This window comes from Lagenorhynchus albirostris, chromosome 15, assembly GCF_949774975.1.
Source record: "Lagenorhynchus albirostris chromosome 15, mLagAlb1.1, whole genome shotgun sequence".
NCBI classification, from domain to species: Eukaryota; Metazoa; Chordata; class Mammalia; order Artiodactyla; family Delphinidae; genus Lagenorhynchus; species Lagenorhynchus albirostris.
The window spans coordinates 27480721-27504563 of NC_083109.1; the positions used below are offsets into that span (position 1 = coordinate 27480721).

Below are 23843 nucleotides of genomic sequence, written 5' to 3' on the forward strand. Positions count from 1 at the left end.
GAAACCGGTCCCTGGTGCCAAAAAGGTTGGGGACCTCTGCTTTAAAAGAAGGTGCAGGCCTTACCTGGAGAAATTCAAAGCAGCAGATATTCTCCTGTAGGCCTTTAATCAATTTGTGGTATTTTGTTAAACAGCAAGTGACAGGAAATTTTACCCCCCCCACCCCCCAAAAAAAGCACAGGCAAAAAGATTTACTGGCTCACGTAACTGAAAAGTTCTTGCCCTTCTGCGTCCCCTCTCTCTCTCTCTCAGCTGCCCATTTCTTCATGTTGACTGCATTCTCCCACAGGCCCTGGGTTCATGACTCTGGCAGCCCCAGCTCTCACATACTTTCTGCATCTGACCCTGTGAAATATTGCTGAATCATCTTTGTCTCAGAATTTCCAAGAAAAGTCCCCAGACCCTGGGACTGAGAGTAGGCAAGAGATGGAGATTGATTTGTGATTGCCCTAGGGTTTACAATACACATTTTAAATTAACCAATTTGCCTTCAAATATCCTGCTTTCATGGATAGTATAAAGACCTTACAACTGTAGATTCCCATTTCCTCCCTTCTGTTCTCCATGCTGTTGTCACATGCTTTGCTTCACTTCTGAAATCCTTCCTTCTCTTCCCCTTCTACCCCGAACCCCGCCTCACCTCACACTTGCAGACAACCGCTTAACTACATTCTGTCACTAGTTAGTTTGCATTTTCTAGAATATTATATGGATGGAATGTATGTAGTCTTTTTTGTCTGGTATTCACTCAGCATAATTATTTTAAGATTGACCCATGTTGTTGCACGTATCAAGTTTATTACTTTTTATTGTTTAGTATTTCATGATATGGATATATCAATTCATTTATTCACATTTAAAAAATTTAACGTACACTATATATACACAATTCATTGCTAGTTTTTTTGCTTTAGACCTGGGGCCAGCAAAGGATGACCCACATGCATGCCAAAACCAGCTCACTGACTGCTTTTGTATGGCCCCTGAGCTAAGAATGGCTTTTACAATTTTAAATTATTGGCAAAAAAATCAAAGTAGAATAATTTGCGGCACATAAAAATTATATGAAATCCAAATCTGAGTCCATAAATAGTTTTACTGAAACACAACCATGCTCACTTACTTATTGTCTAAGACTGCTTTCATGCCACAAACAGTAGATTGCTTGCAAGAGATCATATAACCTGCAAAACCTAAACTATTTATCTGTTCCTTTACAGAAAGTTTGATGACCTCCTACTTTAGACTTCAATTATTTTTTTAAGGCAATTAAATTTTTTTAAAAAATTTACTTTCATTTATTCCATTTCCAGTACTCTTAATTTCACTGTGTAGATGCAAGTTTCTGTCTGGCATCATATTCCGTCTGTCTGAAGAACTTCCTCTAATATTTAATATTCCTTTAATATTTCTCCTGGCAATATATTCCCTCAGTTTTTCTTTGAGAAAAAGCTTTATTTCTTCTTCATTTTGAGAGATATTTTCAGTGGGTATAGGATTCTAAATTGACTGTTTTGTTTTTCTTTCAGCACTAAAGTCACTCCATTGTCTTCTAGCTTGCATGGTCTCTGATAATTCTTAGCTTCCTCTGTAGGCAATGTCATTTTTTTCTCTGAGCTGCCTTTAAGATTTTTGTCTTCTGTTTTAGCATTTTGAATATGATATGCCTAGTTGTGTATAAGTTTGGTGTTCTTAGAGCTTCTTGGATTTCTCTCTGGCTTGGTGTCTGTCCTTTGGCCTCTTGTGCCCCAGCAATCCACCAGAACATGCCCTGGGTAGCTGCCGCAACTTCGGCATGGGACCCAGAAGGAACTACATGGAGCAAACCTGAAACCAATCAACACAGGAGCCCAGTCCAGCCCAGTCAATCCTCAACCTGAAGCAGAGCTGCTTGGCTGAACCAGTTTAGGTCAGTTGAACTATAGCTGACCTAGAGATCTGTGTGAGGATAAATGTGTTTTTTGTTGAAAGGACCAGAGAGCAAAAAGCAAGAGAAAGAAAGTTTATCTATAATGATTCGTTAGAAACCTGGACAGGGATTCCTGGAAGCACAGCTATGAAAAGGCAGTCCAGGAAGCAGAACTAAGCAAGAGACGTGGGTTCTGATGGCAAGTGCGGGCTCTGGCAGCTCGAACCTGCTAAGGCTGGACCTCTCTCAAGCCAGCTCCAGCAGTCCCTCCTCTGGGAAGGCTTTCCTGACCATTCTTCCTCCCCCAAGAGTTCAGGACTTCTTTCTTCCTAAGGAGTTTTTGTACAACATCACAAACTCCCTTCCCAGAAGCAACTACAGCTAATATTTTGTTTTCCTCTAATCTTTTTACCCAGAAGCAGCCTTTTCTTTCAAGTGCCAGGGGATTCTTTGTTTTTACCTTCAAAGGCACTGAGGCTGTCTCCTATCTCCCTGGGGGCATTCAAACCTTAGCCCCTATGCTCTGAGGCCCATCTGTATCCAAGCCTTGTGTTGGGGGCTCACTGTGACTTCAATACCCACTTACCTTCAGGATGAATGCTGTCTTCCTTTCTGCCACCTGGGAATTTCCACTTTTTTCTTTGAAATTGGCTATTTATTTGAAAGTAAATTATGTCAGTCAGCATCCTCACATATTTGGAGCAGGAGGTGGGTACTTACGAGTTAGCTCAATCCACCATGCTGACTAGCAATATGATTTTTTCCTGGGGAACAATTTGTTTCCTGCCTTTCTGCTTGCGTCTCATCTCTCCCAATCTCCAGTGTTTAGCGTAGGACCAGGCTCGCAGACATCAACACGTTTGTTGAGCGGCATATTTTATAAACGAATCCTGGAAAGACCAGTCAAGAAGATGAGTCCATAAGAAACTCTGATTCTGGGCTGAGGGGACAGAACTGAGTGGGTGAGCAGGGAACAGAATGAGGTGTGGAGAGCTGTGGGTATTTAGGTTTCTTCATAGGAAGTTCACCGTGGAGTTCCCAGAACTGTTCAACACAGAGGAGCAAAGTCCTCCCTTTCTAGATTAAGTCTACAAATGTTTAGCTGTAGCCGAGACTCTGACTCACAGGGTGAAATCAGGAAACCAGCTGCCAGCTGCTGCTTCTTTTCCTTTTCATCATTAGAGGAGCCAAGAAAATTCTGTCCAAGCAGATGATGCAAGAGTAAAGTTGACTCAGAAATACCCAATCCCCTCGGGAACTTCCCTAAGAAAGGGACTGTCCATCCTATAAACTCCCATCTGGAGGTGCCTGGGGAAGAGCTTCTTACATTGAGACCACTAAGAATCTCTGGTGATTATGACCACAGGGAGGCAAATCCAGACTGTAATTTGCTATAGTGCAAAAATATTTGGCTTTCAGTAGAGAAATTAAAAATTCAGAGGAGATAAGAGTGATAGACTCTTAGAGGAGAAGAGTGAGAGGGGGTGAGAACAGGGCAATGCTGGCCTTCATGGAAATTAGAAACAACTTGCATCTGTCGAAAACCTGTCATATTTAATGCATGGATTTTTTTCTTCTAGAACCAGGTATTTTACTGCCATCTACTGTAAAACTGTAGAAATAAATGCACAGGTCTATGGCATTCCTATAGACATGGAACCTTTTTCTGCACGTACCTGCACAACTATACAATTCAGAGTGGAAGTGAATATTCAGCCCAACTCTACTGTGTGCCAGGCACTTTCCAAACATTTATCATCTAATCTTATAACCACCTTGTAAAATAGGTATTAACACCCCAATTTTACATATGAAGAAGATATTAGAACCTCTGGGGCAGGGAGGAAGAGAAGAGGGGCAAAAGGGGCTTCGTCTGTATCGGTAATATAGACTTAACTTGGGCAGTGGGTTCATGGGTGTGTTACAGCCTCTTTACAACTTGGTACATCTAAAATGTTTTACAATAATAATTTAAGTCAGTTTTGAAGATTCAGAGAGGTTAAATTACTGAGCCAGAACTACACAGCCAGCCATAACTCTTATCAGAACCAGGGCATTTATAGTTCTACTAGGTTGCTTCTCTGAAGTGGTTAAATTTAGCACAGAATCCTAGCAGAGTTATGAAATCTAGAAAGCACTCGTCCACATTGACTCCAGAACCAGACTACCTTGTGACACCCTCTGTATCTGTTCTACTTGGAGAACAGCCTGAATTTCACATTGTTATATACCAATGGTGGAAAGCAGGGGATATTGTAGCACCTAATTCTACTAAATTGGTCAGGATCGTTGCTCAGCCTTCAGCCACTCAAGGTTTCACCAAGGGCTCATTAAATTATTAAATAATTAAAATAAATAAGTAAACATTAAATAAACATTTTGTCATGTTAATCCAGTCTGGCCTGTGGCTTATAATTATAGCTGCACATCTATGAACAAGGCTCTTCTCATCTTGAGATGTCCTTTATTCAACAACACTCCCACTAATTTATTGTGTGTGGAGGAGGGGGAAGGTGGAACTGGGAGTGGAGGATGGAATTACTATTTATTGAGCATCTATTATGAGGCTGGTATGATGCTAAGCATTTTCCTCGTGCTACTCCATTTGATCCTCTTCAATTCTGAAAGATATTAACACACTTAAAAAAAGTTTTTTATGAGGATGCACAGATTAATTAGTAAGACATACAAGGTCATCAGGGACTTTACATGCAGGTGGGGAGAGAGACAAAAATAACATAAGGTCAGGTGTTATAAGGAAAAAGGGTGCAGGGGTAGTGACGGCAGTGGGGGAAGCAGAGAGAGGTGACTTTTACATAGGATGGAGCATCAATCAGCACAAGGGAGGAGGAAATTACCAGCAGGGAAGTACAGGCAAGGACTGTTACGATTAAACAACTACTCAAACCCAGTTCTAATCTGAGGAGAGAAATCTGCTAGTGGGAGTGGTGACGAAACTAGATTTTTTCAAGAGGTACTCAAAAGGTCAGTTCTAATTGTAACCACACTTGACAACAGGTGAAACAAGATGAAATTTAAAGATTGAGAGGAAATAAAAATTTCCAAATCTGTCAACCAATCCACAATTTTCTCTACTACTTTAGGACTACAGTAATTAGCCATACCCTGAAGATCTAATTTTACCAAATATATTCCTCTGTCTCTAACAGGCCCACTCTAACAACTTAATCTTCCTATCTGTCTCATGGATAAAATAAGAGTAAATGTGAGAAATTAATGTTCATGTAAGTTAGGCATTTCAGATATAAGATATTACACAATGGTTCCTTTTATCTAAACCACACTTCTCAACTCCCAATATTATTAACATACGGATGCACTGAACATTTAAAGGAAACTAAGAATTTGGGATAACGGCATTTCCTGATTTCAACTTTTCAACTGTTTTTAAATGATAAAGAATAAATGAAAATTCAAGTATATACTGTTGTAGAATTTACTCATTTGACATTAATAAGTAAACTCTGTTCACCTCTTTTACCAGCCCTTTTGGTAGTTTCTATTAAAGCTGCCAAGTATGTCCCCATTTGCTCACCAGCATACCTTCATTCCAGGCACCAAGACTGCACGTTGCCTCCTGCACTGGAGGTCTCTCCAAGGCTGACCTTCCACAGGGCTTACTGCCATTCACTGAGCACTGGCCTTTTCTGCTAACAAACCAACTGTCTCCATGGACCTCTGTATTTACGCACCAACTCAAACTTTCTAAAATCAGTGTCAGAGCTGAAAAGGAACTCAGAAGACATCTCATCCAGACTCCCCTGACTGAACACACACTGGTCCCAAGAGAGCCAGAGGAGAGATCATACTGTGAATTACTTGCAAAATCAGGGCCAAGGACTAATCCCCCATACCAGGGGCCAGGGGTATTAGGTTGAACAAGGGCATAACAGGTGCCAGACACTTGACATTCACTCTCATTTAATCCCAAAGAAGCAGTGGCTCCATTTTATAGATGATGAAACAGATTCAGAAGTAACTTGCCAAGTAGCCAAGTGTGTGACGAGGGCAGGAATGAAACCAGTCCTGTTTAGCAACAACATCATGCTCTCTTCACTGTATCTCAATGTCAAAAACTCCTACACTTCAGTGCTCCTCAACCAACCTTAATTCATCCCATTTCACATCTCCATCAGCCCAGTATTAAATTCAAAGCACTTGAGAACTAAGCCATCTGTCACACACACGGTGTCGGTTGGAGAAGCATATTGCTCAGGCTGCAGGGACATTTCATTTGTTTAAATGTTTTTATTAAAAAAAAATTAAAGACCTTCATGGCACAACTTCTTCCCAGCACAGTTATGTTTTAGTTATACCAAATACAATACAATTACAACCAATAAATCATCAAGGTGGGGAGGGGGAACTTATGACTTCAAACTTAAAAGGGGGGAGGGAGCACTTCAAACAAAGTTAAAAAAATACTTAAAGAAACTTTCAGAGTAATTGCCAACACAAGTGTCTTAGATTGGCTTTCCATTTCCTGCCATCTAATCAATGCAGACACAGGTAGTGCTGAGAAATGAAGTGTCCCAATACAAGGTATACAGATGAGGTAATTTACAACAACACAGAAGTTGTTACTCTGTAAACCCTTGCCCCCCCCCACCCACCCAATTGGGTCTTTTTTTTTTTTTCATGCTTCTGCAGTGACTCCTTAAGTAGCATTTTAAATACTTCTATTTCTTTTAAAAGGCTCTTGGGTGGCATTTCAGAGTCCTCTGCATTCACCTTACGTTTCTTGCAAGGTCTGATGCATGTTAGGAGGTCCAGCTGTTTGCAGCTCCCCACATCAGCCTCAGCTACACCTAGGTTCTCTGAGCTACAAGGGTAGGATGTGAAGTCTTGATTTACAGCCCTCCTCCCCACCTCAAAAGAAATAATTCATCAGTCATAAGTGTCCTGTTCAAATCACAATCCAGTGCAAACGTAATCTCAAACTGCATCTCTGGCACATCTGGTGCTTTGAGGTTCTGCACAAATTCAACATGGTAACCCCCACAGCATTCTAGGGCATAAAAGGGTCGAGAACAATAAATATCCACTGTAAGTGGCCACGAAGAAGATCACCCTGCCACATAGAATGTTTTCCCTATGGTTGAGAAGCACTATAGAAGGAGGCTTTAGCTTCCTCTAAAGTTTACCATTATATTCACTAAAGCCACCACCTCTGATAAAGTTACTAGAGCTAAGATGGGTTACAAAGTTAGATAAGTTCATTAAATTCAACTCCTCAAACAATTATGTTTATCTATGACGCCCAGGTGAGAAAGACTTGTGAATCTATAAAGGTAGGAGAATGGGGAACTAAGACTTCAGGCCTTAAAATATGTTGGAAGAATTTTTCCTAGTCCCCACAAGCAGCTACGGTAATGAAGCAACAGGAGAAAATACAGAGCTGATGGTTTTGCTATTGTGCTTAAAAAACTAGGCTTCCTCAGTGAAGCACCTGATAAACTTAGGTGGCTGGATTACAGTGGAAAATCCACTTTACACACACAAACACACAAAAACTGGCGACTCTTCCCATCCCCAATCCCTGCACTGCTGAGACACAAAATGAATTTATGGCAAAGGATCCTTAATCCCCAGAGACGCTTTGGCTTGTGGAGCTTTTTTAAGGCCTCTCTGCCTGCCCGGTACCATGGGTTGAACGAGGGTTGCATAAAAATGGGGGCCTTGGGAAGCCTCCACGGTACAGGGCTGCAGGCCCCTCAGATGTGAACGTGAGCCACCCACCCAGCGAGACCTTTACACAGGGAACTTAAATCTAACCTTGATAAATAAAACCAAACGTTTATTTACACCAAAGAATTCCAACACTGGATCTTTCACATATGAAGGACAAAGTATTATATATATACACACAGCAAGGGGTGGCAGGGCTGTAACAAGAGAGTTTAGTTTTCCCACAATTACAGGTCTACCATTTCAGTTTCACTGGAGATAGTGGCTCTGCTCCTACCTCTCAGGTACATTTACAAGACTGAGGGGCAGGTCTTCTCAATGGATGGCATGTGAGGGAAGGGGAAGGTAGGAGGAAAAGGTAGAAAGCTTAAAATAAAATGCAGTGGCCACATCTCTCACTAGCTCTTCAAGAGTTACTAGCATGAAACCAACATAGACAATGTTTTTTTCTTTTGTAAAAAGCAATAATTATACCCAGTAACTAACTGAATTCAAAAGGGCCAAGTCAAAGAAAATTGAAAAAGACTTTGCCTTCCCCCTCCTACCAGCTATAGAGCATGTTGGGAGATGAAAGGGGAAGAGGACCAAGGTAAGGAGCCTGGGAGGGACAGTATTAAAGTTTTAAACTGAACTGAAACTAAATTATAAGTGAGTTGGATTTAGGTTAGGTCAATAAGACATGATTCATACTGAACAGACGTTTTCAGGACCTGTCTACACTTTGGGTAGATTTTCAGCATCTCAGTGTAACTAAGACATATTTCCACTAGATTCACCAGTATAACCCCACTGAAGCACTTTTGGAGTAAAGTGATATAAGTGACTAGCAGTACACTGCTCTTATAGGTTGGGTCCTTCCTTCCTCCTTCCTTCCCACCTCCCTTCAAGAAGCTACATTTTTGTAATCTCTGGAGGAGAGCATGAAATACCCCTCGAAGTGTGGGATGGTAGGAGAGCAATGGTGGGCATGGGAAGAGATCTCCACCCAAGCGCAGCAGCCAGATTGAGGCTGGTTTATCTTTGTTCTTTAGTGGTGAGGAACTGAATTTGGAAGGGGAGAAAAAAATTTGTCCGTGAAATATTCCACCTGCAGATAATTTTTCAGGGAATCCCCTGAGTTATGAAAAGTTCGAGTTAAAAAAAAAGAAAGAAAAAAAAAGAAAATCAGCCTATTATAATTTTTTTTTTTTTTATGACTGAACTACTATAAATCCACAAGCAACGGTTCAGACACGGTGCTTCTGAAGTCTTTCACCCCCCCCGCCCCCGCAGGCGCAAGCTGCATCGAGGGAGTGAGTGACTCCCCAGCCTCTGCTCAGGCATCAGGAGACAGAAGGGCCATTACTGCTGAGCGCCAGCGGCAGCTGGAACAGGCATCCCGAGGGGGTTGGCAGCAGCAATCACTGGTGAGCCTGCCAGAGGTCCAAGGGGTGAAGGGGTTGGCACTGAAGAAATCCCTGAAAGACAACAGCTGACAGTGAGCTAGAGACACCATGGAAATCTTAAGTCACCAGTTTTTCAGAGCACCTATCGCAAAAGTGACACAAATTCTCATTTTATTAAAGGCCTCTCCTTAGATTTTTACAAAGTAAATCTAATTTCAAATTAAATCTTCACAAATTAAAATGACAAGCTCCAATAAATTTAGTAGACAGGTAAAGAAATCTAAGTTTGGAGAGTTTAAGCGGTTTGTCCAAGGTGCATGGCTAGTAAGTGGCATCTATGCTTGGATTCCAACCCAAGCCTGTCTAGGGCAGCATGTCCAACCAAACTTTATGCTCTGTAATCTGTACTAACGGCCACTAGCCATATGTGACTACTGAGCACTTGCAATGTGGCTAGTGTAGCTAAGCAACTGATTTTACAATTTTATTTGATTTCAGTTAATATAAATAGCCACATGTGGCTAGTCACTATGAACTGAACAGTAGAAGGCTGGAGTCAAAGTTCATGCTCATGACCACATTCCCTTGTTAGCCAGCATTTTCAGTGCAGAAAGGATCATTTCTCATCTGTAAGCTAAAATAGTGTTTTAGGATTGACTTGCATTTAGTTTCTTCCACCCATGATCAGATTAGCTGTTAGACTGCCCTCAATCAGCTAGTTCTTTACATTTTCAAAATGTTGTATATTTTCTGAATAGCCAATATAGTTACATGACTTAAAAATAGCTGAAAAGAGTACACAGTGAGAATTCTCCCTTGCCCTGTCACTTGGCCAACTTATGGCACCACTTTTGGGGTGTATCCTTCCAGAAATATTTTATGCATATACTTAAATATAATTTTATAAAAATATGCATATAAGAATCACATATAAGAATGTGATTATATATTCTTGCCCATTCCTGGTCTTGGACATGGTCCTGCATCTTGCTTTCTTCATTTCACATTACTACTTTGGAGTTGAAACTAGACAAGAACACGAAACACTCATTCTTTTCTCTAGCCGTATAGCATTCCACTGAATGGATGCCCTGTAATTCATTTATCAGTTCCCTACTCTACACGGAGCTGTTTTTAATGTTCTTTGATTACAGATAAGGCTAGAATGAGTAAACTTGGACATATATCATTTTGCACGTTGGCATGATACCCAGAGGATAAACTCTAGAAGGCAGCTAGTTCTTTAAAAAAAGAATTCAGACAACAGCAATTCTTTGAGGGTGTCTAAGTACCCTCACGATCACAAGTATATCCATGTGGACGCTGCCTACATATATAATTCTTAGGGGACAGGCCTATGGCTTCTTTTGGGTAACTGTGGTTTCTTCTGGGTAAAAACTCGCTCTAAATCATAATGACTCAACAACATTAAAGATAATTTCATATAAAACATTATAATTTACTAGGTACACTGTAGTTGCTCTGGAAAAACTCAGAGAACCATTCTTTTTTTAATTAATTAATTTTATTTATTTTATTTTTGGCTGTGTTGGGTCTTTGTTGCTGCGCGCGGCCTTTTCTCTAGTTGCAGCAAGCGGAGGCTACTCTTCGTTGCGGTGCGCGGGCTTCTCATTGCAATGGCTTCTCTTGTTGCGGAGCACGGGCTCTAGGCGCACAGGCTTCAGTAGTTGTGGCTCGCGGGCTCTAGAGTGCAGGCTCAGTAGTTGTGGCACACGGGCTTAGTTGCTCTGCAGCATGTGGGATCTTCCTGGACCAGGGCTCGAACCCATGTCCTCTGCATTGGCAGGCAGATTCTTAGCCACTGCGCCACCAGGGAAGCCCGAGAACCATTCTTATACGCATATATACCCATGTACAAACCCCATCTCTACTCTCCCTCATTTTCTTAATCTTGTTTCTGAGGACAGCATCACCTACTGTCACTCTAACCTGTGAGATGAAAGGATCTCTTTACTCCTCATGGCTTGTTGAGACTTTCAAGTCCCAAATAATTTTTGTGATTCTGGCCTAGAAGAGACTGTTGATACTCTTACTCAAGGCAGGGCCATTAAGGTATACCAGGTTTCAAAAGCATCCTGAAACCCGGTGGGGAGAGCCATACAGGGCAGTATGTCAATAAGGTAATCATTATAGAGAAGAGGGAGGGCCACAGAAATCAGGTCATAAAGAGGGAGCAAAATTAAGAATGATAACTGACTTCTATCTTTTCTTAAAAAAATAAATTTACCAATGAACTGACCTGACATCATATTGGCGCTGCTGACAGGCGTACTGCCCCCTGGCATGCTAGATGAGCCCATTCGAGCCTGGTCCTTCACAACAGTGTCTAGAAAAGAGACAAAGGTTAGATTCTGTTATGCTTCAAGGATTAAACTAATGGGCTGGGGCCTTAAAGCAGTCATCCTTATCCTTTACATTTTATTTGTATTCCATATTATTCCCTTAGTAATAGAATTAAGGTGTCAACTGCCTTCACTATGAATTGAACAAGTAATACAAAATAAAACTATCTTTCCTGTCAAACTGTGGTAAAGGCCAACTACTGAACTAAATAGTAGGAAAAGGAGGTAATTATCCATAGTAGAGCTAATTTAAAACAAAACCAATCCTGTTAGAATTTAATGACATAATACAATTTACCCTTACCCAAACAGAAATATATTATCAGAGTGAATTGGTTTTACTGCGGTTTACAGCTTGGTGCCAAACAGGCCAAAACTACAGCCTTGTGCAAATTAGTGCTATGACCACAGACTTCACTCTACATCTCCATCAGCCTTTCAGTCTGCTTCAGGTACAGGAGACTGTACAAGCAAGAGTGTAATTGATTCACTAAAATACCACCCAACCACTCCCCAAGGAACAACCCAACACAGTGAGGATGGGGTGCAGCTAAGTGGCATTTTCATTCATGACAACAGTTAGCTATACTCACAAACCTAGGTCAAGGTGTTCATACAGTAAGGTTTTCAAGCCTTTTTGGCTCTCTCCAACAAATGATTAACAAGAGACGGGACAGATATAGGGCTGTATGTTCTAATCCAACCACTCCAGACTAGCCACTGAGAAGTGTCACCCACACAGTAAGAAAAGAAATGTATTTAGGAGTGATCATGAGTCAGGTACTCTGTGTTAGATAAGAATCCTCTCAACAATCATGGTCCCCACTGAAGAAACCAAGGCTCACTGTGGGTGAAGTAACCTTGCAGCAAGCTAAGTACAGGAGGTTGGAATTCCAATTCTGTTCTGTAGGGCTCTGGGCCCAGGGCTTTCTTCACAGCATATATTCTCCCCTGCCTGGTACAATCTACTGGGCAGGCCTGCACAGGCTCTGTGGACTGAACAGCTGGACTCACAGAAATAGGGGTGCTCCATGGCCTCTCTTGCAGTGAGCCGTGACTGGTGGTCGTACCGCAGCAGCTTGTCCAGGAAATCCAAGGCCTCAGGGCTGACAAGGTGCTGGTTTTCACTGTGGACAAAGCGTTCCCATCGCTTACGGGAATGTCTGCAGAGCCAAAAGGGGGAATGAGAAATGGACCAAGGGGCAGAGAAGCCCAACATTTCACTCCTACATTTTCCTTAGTGGCTAGGATTCCAGCCAATCACAAGAGAAATAAAAACTCAAGAGACTAGTCTTATACCGCTCTGCCACTGCAGAGACAACAAAGCTAATTGGAGAGACTGGAAATAGCAGTGTCGCAGAAAAGAGAAATCTGGGTCCCCACAATTTTATGAAACATAATTCAGGTTACTTTACAGGACTGAATGCTCCTGCACAGCAAGGAGGGCCAGGTGGCTGGGCTAACCAGGCTTCCCTCCCCATCCCCCACACCCCCTTTCCTGGCATCTCTGCCACTTGGCCAGGAAAAGCCTTTGTATCAAGAAAGTTCACCTCTTCCTGTTAAGTGGTGAATGAGTTAGTATTGTGTCTAGTCACTATTTTTAGAGTCTGTTGTCTGCACATCAGTCTTGAAGCATGTACTTATTCTATGACTATTTCTTTCTCTTAGAGACAATTCTGTCATTTAGAGAAGCAAGTTGAATCAGGAGATTTTGATTTCTGACTCAACTGTAACCCTTCTACTAGACTCTACATAGTCAGGAATCTTCTGACTACAACCTCCACACTCAGAATCCTGTAAGTGCATCTGGGGAAATGGCCATTCAATCCAATGCTTTTATCACAGGCCTGCCTATGCAGCATTCTGTAGCAGTGGACCAGAGATACCTCAGCAGTGCTGGCAAAGAGAACATAACTATTCTGGGGATCCAAAGTACCAGTTTACACCCAAACTGCTTAAGGCACAGATGCACAGATTTTATTTTGTGACTTACCTGCCCAAGATATCGTTAAAACGTGGATCTAATTCAATGTTGTATTTGTCAATATAGTCATATAAATCTTCTGTCCCCAGAACCTTGGCTATCCTCACCAACTAGGATTGAAGAAGACAAAACCCACACCAAAAGCATATTACATGACTAAATCAACAATTAACCATGACTGAATTAACAGAATGGATCATCATGGCTACAGGTATGAACGTTACAACCAATTTACTTCAATTTTTTTTGCACAACATGAATGGATTTCCACATAACGTTCCCTAAATTATTACTGATGTGAATGTATCAAACAGAAAAAGCAAACCACTTTATAACCTGCTTCCTTCCTTCCAATGAAGTCTTATTTTTTTCCCCCTTACAACCCAGCTGAAGATGCCACTTCCTTTGGGAAGCTCCCCTCCAACCCCATATACTCAGACCACTCATTCCCATTACAACGGTCTTTTGTATCTTGTCTACACTTCTACTCTGACATTTACTACTGTAACTTACTTTCTTATATGTTTGGTTCCCTTGCTAGACAGACTATGAAGAACTTTTGAGAGGAGGGGCTATTCTTTCTTTCTGTCTATATTCCTCAATTCTGCATGGCACCTGATAAAGAGTTGCTGATTTTAACTGAATTCACATGGTATTCTTCGACTCATGTGAAAAATGGTCATCATACGTATATAACATTCTCGAAATGATAAAATTGCAGAAATGGAGATTACAACAGAGAAGCATAAAAGAGGGGGAGGGGAACTTGGTGCGACTATAAAAGGGCAAATGAAGGATCCTTGAGGTGACAGAGATGTTCTGTACCTTGGTTATATTGATATCAACACATCCTGGTTGTGATACTGTACATAGTTTTGCAAAAAGTTATGTTAGGGGGAAACTGGATAAAAGGCACACCATATTTCTCTGTATTAATTCTTACAACTTCACATGAATTTACATTACCTTAAAATAAAGTTTAATTAAAAAAAAAAGTCATTGTGGTCAAACAAGGCAACAGTACCTTCCACAAGGCCCTAGAATCATTCCAGGTTCCCTTGAATGAAATGGCCCCTTGATCTACAAGGGGAAGTGCAGCTAGTATAAAAAATACCATCTATATTTCTACTAACATACATCAACTCAATCTGTATGACGAGACAAAAGGATCAAGAAATACCACATATAAACCAATATGTTGAATAAAATATTCCTAACCCTAATAAAAGTTCACATTAGGAGATTCTAAGGTAATATCCTATATTTTAAACTATTATTCTTTGAATTGTAAAATATTTCCTAAAACATGTATATACAAGTATATCTCACAATTAAACAAGCAATGCAAAGGAAAAACTCTAATTTCAAAAGCTGAACCAATAGTTCCCAAGACACCAATCCGAGGATCAATGTCAGGTTGGCTGACAAGCAAATATTTGAAAATTATTCTAGGGTCCCACTCTCAGATTCTAACTTATTAATTTAATAGCTCTCAGGTGCGGGGGGCCAGGCATCTGTATTTTAGCAAGATCCACTGCAGTTTCTAATGGGTAAGCAGATCTGGCCGTCACTTGGTAAGACCAGTAAATTTCCTAATAGGAACAACATATATCACCTGATCATAATTGTCATGTCCATGGAAAAATGGCTCCTTCCGGAAGATCATACTTGCCAGCATACAACCCAAGCTCCACATATCCAAACTATAATCATACATCTGCATTAAAGAAAATGTCGTCATCACACATGAAATGACAAGAATGAATCCTGTCACTTCAAATTTTTTAAGAAAAGCTTTTTATTAAAAACAAACCACTCCACTGACTTAAAGTCCAAATACCAAAAACATGTTTTTCTTCTATGCATTCCCACCCATGCTCCCCCACCCTCATTTTAAATCTGTACATACTACTTTGAATTACTTTCTTCACTTACGTAAGAACAACCCAATTGTCAGCCTATGGAAACCTTCTAACGTGTATCATTTTTTTATTGCATGAATGCTTCAGAATTTAATCTTTAACTTCTCCTACAACAGGATAGTGTTCTGTTTTTCACCATTATAAATAATGTTGTAAAGAATATTTTTATGTATAAAATGTTTTTTGGACTCAGGGTTATATCCTCAAGACCCCAGAAAAGGAATTTCTAGGACAGAGTCTGAACTTTTTAAGGTATCTGATAACACCTGGGAGGACTGGGGCAGGAAAGGTATTCCCAAGGATTTTGTTTCCGTGAGAAGAGTGCTTTCTTTTCTTTTTTGGTAGAGGGAAGGTCTTTATATCTAGATATAATTTAAGAAGAGAACATTTTTTTCAGTTTACTTTTAAGGTTGGTTAAATCTAGCTTACAATTCTCAAACTAGCTTTGTAATTTCTGATTAGAAAAAGTGTCTTTCTCTTCAGTTAGGATCAAATGCAGATCTATTCATATTCTACTGACATTATGACAATACAAACATAAGTTGTGGCAGATGAACTGAACTGATTCATATTTTACATTCCTATAAAAGGGATAGCCATGGATGTGCATAAATGGCCTACTCAAAAGTGCAAAATGACATTTTTTGCAAATTATGTGCAAAATAAACACAAGGACCAAAATTTTATCTGCCCTCCTCTTCTCACCTGATAGTCTACAAGTAGCTCAGGACCTTTGAAATATCGGGAAGCAACTCGGACGTTATATTCTTGGCCAGGATGGTAAAACTCAGCCAAACCCCAGTCTATTAGCCGTAGCTGAAATAAGAAGATAATAAATAATGAGTGACTTCATCTTTTGAGTTACCCCTCACACTGCCATTAGAGCACTCTTTTTATTTGGCTGCGCTGTGCAGCTTGTGGGATTTTAGTTCCCTGACCAGGGATTAAACCCGGGCCCTCGGCAGCAAGAGCACAGAGTCCTAACCACTGGACCACCAGGGAATTCCCCAGAGTAATCTTTTTAAAAATAACAGCCATGTCACTCTCTATTGAAACCCCTTCAGTGACCACCTATTGCATTTAGGATGAAAATAAAACTTCTTAGCTTGACATACAGGGTTCTCTCCAGGATCTAATTCCTTTGCTCTAGTGTGACTTACAGTTCCTGAAAAATACAATCTCATTCTGTGCTTCTGCAAATTTTTTTTTTAGTGATTTTTTAAAAAAACATCTTTATTGGAGTATAATTGCTTTACAATGGTGTGTTAGTTTCTGCTTTATAACAAAGTGAATCAGTTATACATATACATATGTCCCCATATCTCTTCCCTCTTGCATCTCCCTCTCTCCCACCCCTCTAGGTGGTCACAAAGCACTGAGCTAATCTCCCTGTGCTATGTGGCTGCTTGCAAATTTCTTAAACTGCTCATCTGACTAGAATGTCTCCACTATTCAATATAGACTCCTACTGTGGTGAACACCTCATCTTTTGAGTTACTTAAGTTAGCTCCTTTAATGAAGTCTTTTCTAATTATGCAAATAGAAGCAACTATTGTCTTTGATATGCCCCCCTACCCAACCAACCTTAAAATTTCTTTAATAGAACCTACAGCTCTTTACTGAATATTTGTTTGCTACCTTTTAAAAAAAGATGGACTGGGGACTTCCCTGGTGGCACAGTGGTTAAGAATCTGCCTGCCAATGCAGGGGACATGGGTTTGATCCCTGGCCTGGGAAGATCCCACATGCCGCGGAGCAACTAAGCCCGTGTGCCACAACTACTGAGCCTGCACTCTAGAGCCCTCAAGCCACAACTACTGAGCCTGCATGCCACAACTACTGAAGCCCACGTGCCTAGAGCCCGTGCTCTGCAACAAGAGAGGTCACTGCAATGTGAAGCCCGCACACCACAATGAAGAGTAGCCCCCGCCTGCCACAATTAGAGGAAGGCTGCGCGTAACAACAAAGACCCAACGCAGAGAAAAATAAATAAATAAATTTATTAAAAAAAAAAAAAACTGAGTAAAGAAGAAAACGTTTTAAAAAAAAAATATGGACAGTAAGATCCTTGAGGGTAGGGACTGTTTTATTCACCTTTGCTAATTTTTAGAATTCAATGTAATGCCCAGTACACAGGAGAAAACCTAAAAATATTTACTGAGTGAATGCAGTAAGAGAAAAGCCACACAAAACAGCTCTTACCAAAATGTATCCTGAAAGTGGAAACAGTAGTAGCAAGGACAAGAGGCAACCTTAGCAACTATACCCCAATTAAAAAAAAAAAAAAAAAAAAAGGCAACCTTATTTGCCCTTTGTGTGCAAACCATGACCATGATTTGAAGTGTGAGCACTAGGGTCTGAGTAATGCCTGACTGCTCCAGTACTGTCTCCAAAAGTTCACTGTTAATTAGGTTCAGTGTCTTCTTTTAGTAAACAAAGGGAAATATAACAAAAGGTATGAAAGAAGATATAACTTTTTTATCATCTTTCTCTTCAACCTCTTAATATCAGTGCTCCAGAGCTGTCCCTGAGCTTCCTGTCTTATCAATAAGTATTCCCAGATGACCATTTCTGGTCTTGTGGCTTCACACACAGTATCTCTGCTTTTCCCACCTACACTCTCTAGCCCACACATATCACCAGCCATCTCTCTGTGATCACCTAACAGACATCTCAAAACTAAACCTCTGGTAATTCCCTGCAAAACCTGTTTCTCCCAGATTCCTCCTCCTCTGTTACCTTCCATTTATCCTGTCATTCAGGTCAAAAACTTTTCACCCTGGACTCTTGTCTCCCTTTCACCCCAAGTCTAATCTGTCAACAAATCCTGTTGGCTCTACCGTATTCTGACCATATCATCACATCCACTGCCATTGCTCCGGTCCATGCCATCACCAATCTCTGATTTATTGCAAGAGCTGCTTTTCTTAACTGGTCTACCTTTCACTTTTACCCTCAATTCTCCACACAGGAACCAGAATGATCCTTTTAAAAAGTATTTTTATTTAAAAATGATTATAAATTCATAGGAATTTGGAGATGTTCTGTGTACCCTTCACCAGTTCCCCTGATGGTAATATCTTACATAACTATAGTACAATATCAAAACCAGGAAACTGACAATTCAGAGACCTTTCTTTTTCAGCAGTCTTACATGCGTAAGTGTGTATAGTACTACACAATTTTATCACATGTGCAGCTTCATATAGCTTACACCATAAGATAAAGGACATCACCACAGATGTCCTTTGTGCTATACCTTCCTCTCACTTTCTAACCCCTGGTAACCTCTCTGTTTTCTAACTATTGTTTTGAGAGTATTATAGAAATGGAACCATCAGTTTAACTTTTTGAGGCTGCTTTTTTTCACTTAGCATGAGACCCATCCAAGCTGTTACATTATCAATAGTTCTTACTAATCAGTAACAATACTACATGGTATGGATACACCAGAGTTTGATGAATCATTTATGCACTGAAGGTTTTTGTGTGGACCTAAGTCTTTCTTCAAAAATTTTACCAAAAATTTTACCATTTGTCCTTGTAAAGGAGTTTGCCAACTCCTGACTTATGACATCAAACCCAATTTGAAAACCATGTCTAAGTCTTTGTTTCTCTGGGATAAATGTCACTGCTGGATTGTTTATAGCTTTTAAAGAAACTGACAAAACTATAAAACAATAGTTTGACACTTTCCAAAATGAGTATGCCACTTGACATTCCCATCAGCAATGTAGGAGAGACTGAGTTACCCTGCATCCTTGTCCGTATTTGGAACTGCCACTATTTTTTATTTTAGCTGTTCTAATAGATGTGTAGTGAACTTTTAAATACTCAAGTGAGAACTTACCAACCCTCTGCTCAAATCCTGCAAAACCCCTGTGTCTTCGGAGAAAAGGCCTGACAGTGATCTTCCAGGTTTTGCATGATCTGGTTCTATTTATCTCTCTGATCTCCTTTCCTTCCCCTCTTCCCCGTGTTCATTCCATCCCAGCTCTATCCTTGTGCTGTTCCAACACGCCAGGCACATTTTTGTCTCAGGGGTTTGCATCTGCTATATCCTCTTCCTGAGACTGCATGGTTGACTCCCTTCAAGCGTTCTCCAAAACGTCACCTTCCTAATGAAACCTTCTCCTTACCACCTTGTTTAAAACTGCAACACCCTCTGCCACTCCCTAATCCTGTTTTATTTTTTCTTCCACATCACTTTTTTTTTTTTTTTTTGTGGTACGCGGGCCTCTCACTGTTGTGGCCTCTCCCGTTGCGGAGCACAGGCTCTGGACGCGCAGGCTCAGCGGCCACGGCTCACGGGCCCAGACGCTCCATGGCATGTGGGATCTTCCCGGACCAGGGCACGAACCCGTGTCCCCTGCATCGGCAGGCGGACTCTCAACCACTGTGCCACCAGGAAGCCCCTTCCACATCACTTTTAACTTTCTATCCTACCAGTCTCCCCCAGTTGTGAACTCCTATGGACAAGAATTTTTAATCTATTTTTGTCTCACACATATATCCCCAGCCTCCAGAACAATACCTATTACATAGTGTGTGCTTAAAAGAATACTAACTGAATGAACAAATCACCTATATCCCCAAAGCCTACAACAGAGAGCCATCACTGCATAAAAGGTGGGCTTGGGTCACCTTAAAAAACAGAAATGTAACACTGCAGCTTTCATTAAAAGTACTTGTAGAGCTCAGGGGCCTCATGATACTTGCTAATAAGCAGCAGCATTTTCCGAATATTTCATCCATTTCACAACTGTACACACTTAATTCTCACAATAACCTAGTGGCATGCAAGACAAATATTACTTGTATACTCACTGTATAGGTTAAAAAAAAAAAAAAGAGGCAGATGAGGAGAAAGGCATTTCCCAAGAGAGTAGTTTTTCAATAAATAAGACTAGAAACCAGGTTCCCTGCCAAAACTAATGCTTTACCCACTACACTAATCTGTTTTCTTTTTGATAGGAATATGAATGAATGAATAAAGTTTTAATCATTGTGATTTTTAAAAAAAATTTATTTTATTCTAGTTGATTGACAATGTTGTGTTAACTTCTGCTGTAAAGAAAAGTGATTCAGTCATACATATACATACATTCTTTTCCATTAGGGTTTATCACAGGATACTGAATATAGTTCCCTGTGTTATAGAGTAGGACCCTGTTGTTTATCTATTCTAGAAACTCCCAGTCCATCCTTCCCCCACCCCCCCCTTGGCATCCACAGTTTGTTCTCTGTGTCTGTGAGTCTGTTTCATAGATAAGTTAATTAATGTCATATTGTAGATTCCACACTGATTTGTTCATTCATTCATTCATCAAATATTTATTAAGTGCCTAACAGGTACCACGGACTATGACAGATGCTAGGAATAAAATGTTGAAGATGGGTTGTTAACTCTATCATGTTGATAAATAAGACTTGTCCATCTACCACTTTACCTTTCTGTGCTCATGATCAATCATGACATTATGGGGCTTTACATCTCTGTGCATAATCCCCATGCTGTGACAATAATCCAGGGCCTGTGGGAGGAACAGGTAAGAAAGGAAAGCGTTAGCTTGTATAAGAGTGATTTTTTAGTTAAAGTCCCTTACCTTTTCCTCCACAGTTTTCCTTCTAGCCTCACAACACTCCTGAGAGTCAAAGTAAGGACAATCACTTCCGCAGGTACTTTTTAGAGTCTTGTGCAAACCCATGCATGCATGGCCTCTAAACTTCAAATCCTGTTCTTGCACAGTTGTTTCAACAACCTTTTTGTTAAAAAGACTCAAAGCGTACACCAATCACATGACTTCCAATTTCTCCCCCTTACCCAAAGCCTGGATTATTTTCACAAACACGAGCCCCTCAAAAGAAGAAAACTGATCTGTACTACAAACCTTGTATTCAAAGAACAGTAATTCTTTAGCAGCTAAGAGTATGCAGTAGAGGTCGGCAAACCATGGCCCATGGGCCAAATACGGCCTGCTGCTTGTTTTTGTGAATGCTTAATTGGAACACAGCCACATCTATTTGTTTGCATGTTGCCTGTGGCTGCTTTAATGCTACAACATCAGAGGTGAGTAGTGTGAGAAAGACTCTATGGACCACAAAGCCAAAAATTTTACCATTTGTCCTTGTAAAGGAGTTTGCCAACTCCTGATTTATGACATCAAACCCAATTTGAAAACCATGTCCAATCTCAAACTAGTGAGTGACATAACCTCTGGGGCTTGCTAATCCAGGTCTTCAAGTCAGCTGATGTCATTGGCCAAGTTCTTGTCCTTTCTGAAGGGCAACTTGGGTTCCTATGGTTCCCAGGGTTAGGCAAGCATATCCTTAACTTTCGGAAGTCCTGTTTGCCACAATAATGCACGAGATCATTGAATGGAATGGAATGATCAAATATCATTGAATGAATGGAAAGATCAAACATTTCTGCTGGCATAGTCTCTTCAGGGTACTTCTAAGGTTCAAATGCAGGCTTTATGTCAATCCTCATTTAGTAAGACACTAGCCAACTCTTAGCAATCTTCTTATCTATAAAGCTGATCTTCTGACTACTGGAAGCAATATATTTGGTGATCCCACTTCAGGAATTAAAGTTCATTCTAAATCACCAATCTCTAAGCACAGATTTACATAATCTTTAGGACAATGGCCCTTTGAGGGCTGAGTTCAAGCTTACTGTTTTACTTGTTCAATTTTAAGTGAAATAAAGTACACCAGAAGCCATTACACCAGGAGTTTTTTTTTTTTTTTACAAGTTTTGACAATTTAACTGTAACTTTCGTAAGAGCAAGATAGAGATATTTGTTAAGGAGTCCCACCTCTCTTCTAAATACCCCTTCCAAAGCATTATAAATTATATTCTTACTAGACCCTTATTCCATAACCTTTACATCAGCATAAGAATTCTGATGCTACTAATTTATTAAAAATTTATATAAACAGACCCCCAAACCCCATATTTTACAAAGTTAACCCACTGGCTTTTCTACAGTCATTTTGATTATTTAACAAAGGGGAGATCTAAAGATATTTAGTATTCAAGGTTCTCTTACCTTCAGAATCTCATACATGTAAAATCGAATATCATAGTCTGTTAACGTCTGGTACAATTGCTGTTAAAGACAAATGCAACATTTGAGCCATGAAATAGTACTGAAAGGAAGGAAATTTCTCATCCTCATTTGTAGTAATTCAAATCAAGACTGGGCTCATTTACCACTGTTCTAAGATCTGTCTGTTCACCAGTCTCTGCTTCTCCAATATAAAACGAAAGAGATACTTTGGGTCTTTAACTCTATATATAAAAGTGAAGAATTACTTAAGTTCATATTGCTGAAGCTATAATCTACTTTTGGGAACATACCAATTTACATATGCAACACGCACTGATATACATTTGTAGTTTTTCATTTACCTCCAGATCTTCTCATAAAACACGTGGGCAAACACATAGCCTCCTTAGTAGGGAGTTAATTCACCTTTGGCCTACAGTTACAGGCACTGCAGATCACCAGTGGGTATGCAGATGCATTGCTGTCAAATCTGCTGAGCCAATTTAATAGAACTGTCCCAATTTGAAAGTAAACTCTGAACATGTCATGAAAGTAAACTCTGAACATGTCATGTATCTTTTCCAGTTTCTAAAGAGTTTCAGACTTTAAAAAAATGTACATATCATTAAATGGTCAGTGGTGTCCTCTGACAACATTTTCCTTGAAATTATCATTCTGATTCTAACACAATTCTTCTTCCTTTTTTCCTCCACTCAGCAAAAGAATTCACTCATTTATTGATACCTAACATTTCTTTTTTTAAAATTTATGTATTTATTTATTTTTGGCTGCATTGGGTCTTCGTTGCTGTGCGCGGGCTTTCTCTAGCTGCAGCAAGCAGGGGCTACTCGTGGCTGCAGTGCGCGGGCTTCTCACTGCAGTGGCTTCTCTCATTGCAGAGCACAGGCTCTAAGCACGTGGGCTTCAGTAGTTGTGGCACACGGGCTCAGTAGTTGTGGCTGCCGGCTCTAGAGCACAAGCTCAGTACTTGTGGCGTACGGGCTTAATTGCTCTGTGGCATGTGGGATCTTCCTGGACCAGGGCTCAAACCCATGTCCCCTGCATTGGCAGGCAGATTCTTAACCACTGCACCACCAGGGAAGACCCATATACCTAATGATACTGGCCTGGTGCAAAGGCAAGTCAAATACCTTTACAAATTAAAACCCAAGAGAGTGCCTACATTCTTCTGTTGTGCTGGAGTTGAGAATTGTTGAAATTGGCCAGAAGTCAGAGTATCTGTTGCAGAGGTTTGCGCTCTACCAGAATTTACACTACCCTTCCCCACCCATCTCTTTTTAAGATCTAGAACCCAAAGATTCTGAGGAATCCTAAGGTATAAGCAAGCAGTCCTTGCTTTTATATATAGACAATTCATTTCTTCTTCAACTTTGTCATTTTAAAGAGGAATGTCCTAAGGCCGGATCCTGACTAAACATGAGCTGTTGCTTTCATTAAGTATGACATCACCGGAAACTGTCAAACGAATGGTAAACTGTCAAATGGTGAGAAATAA

At 40.4% G+C, this 23843-nt stretch overlaps 1 protein-coding gene and 1 non-coding gene across 2 annotated transcripts in view; both read right to left on the reverse strand.

The window, feature by feature from the left end:
• Positions 1–7706: 7706 nt before the first annotated feature.
• The window catches only part of CSNK2A1 (casein kinase 2 alpha 1), a 55101-nt gene continuing 38964 nt past the window's right edge, over positions 7707–23843 (reverse strand). The window contains 9 exon segments of the mRNA XM_060122309.1: positions 7707–8997; positions 8999–9075; positions 11264–11350; positions 12381–12529; positions 13360–13460; positions 14966–15067; positions 15978–16088; positions 20723–20806; positions 22328–22387. Coding sequence (XP_059978292.1) covers positions 8941–8997; positions 8999–9075; positions 11264–11350; positions 12381–12529; positions 13360–13460; positions 14966–15067; positions 15978–16088; positions 20723–20806; positions 22328–22387 — 828 coding nt within the window. The 3' untranslated portion in view covers positions 7707–8940.
• Positions 16202–16274, reverse strand: TRNAK-CUU (transfer RNA lysine (anticodon CUU)). Its single transcript has one exon. It is a non-coding gene; the product is annotated as a tRNA-Lys (tRNA).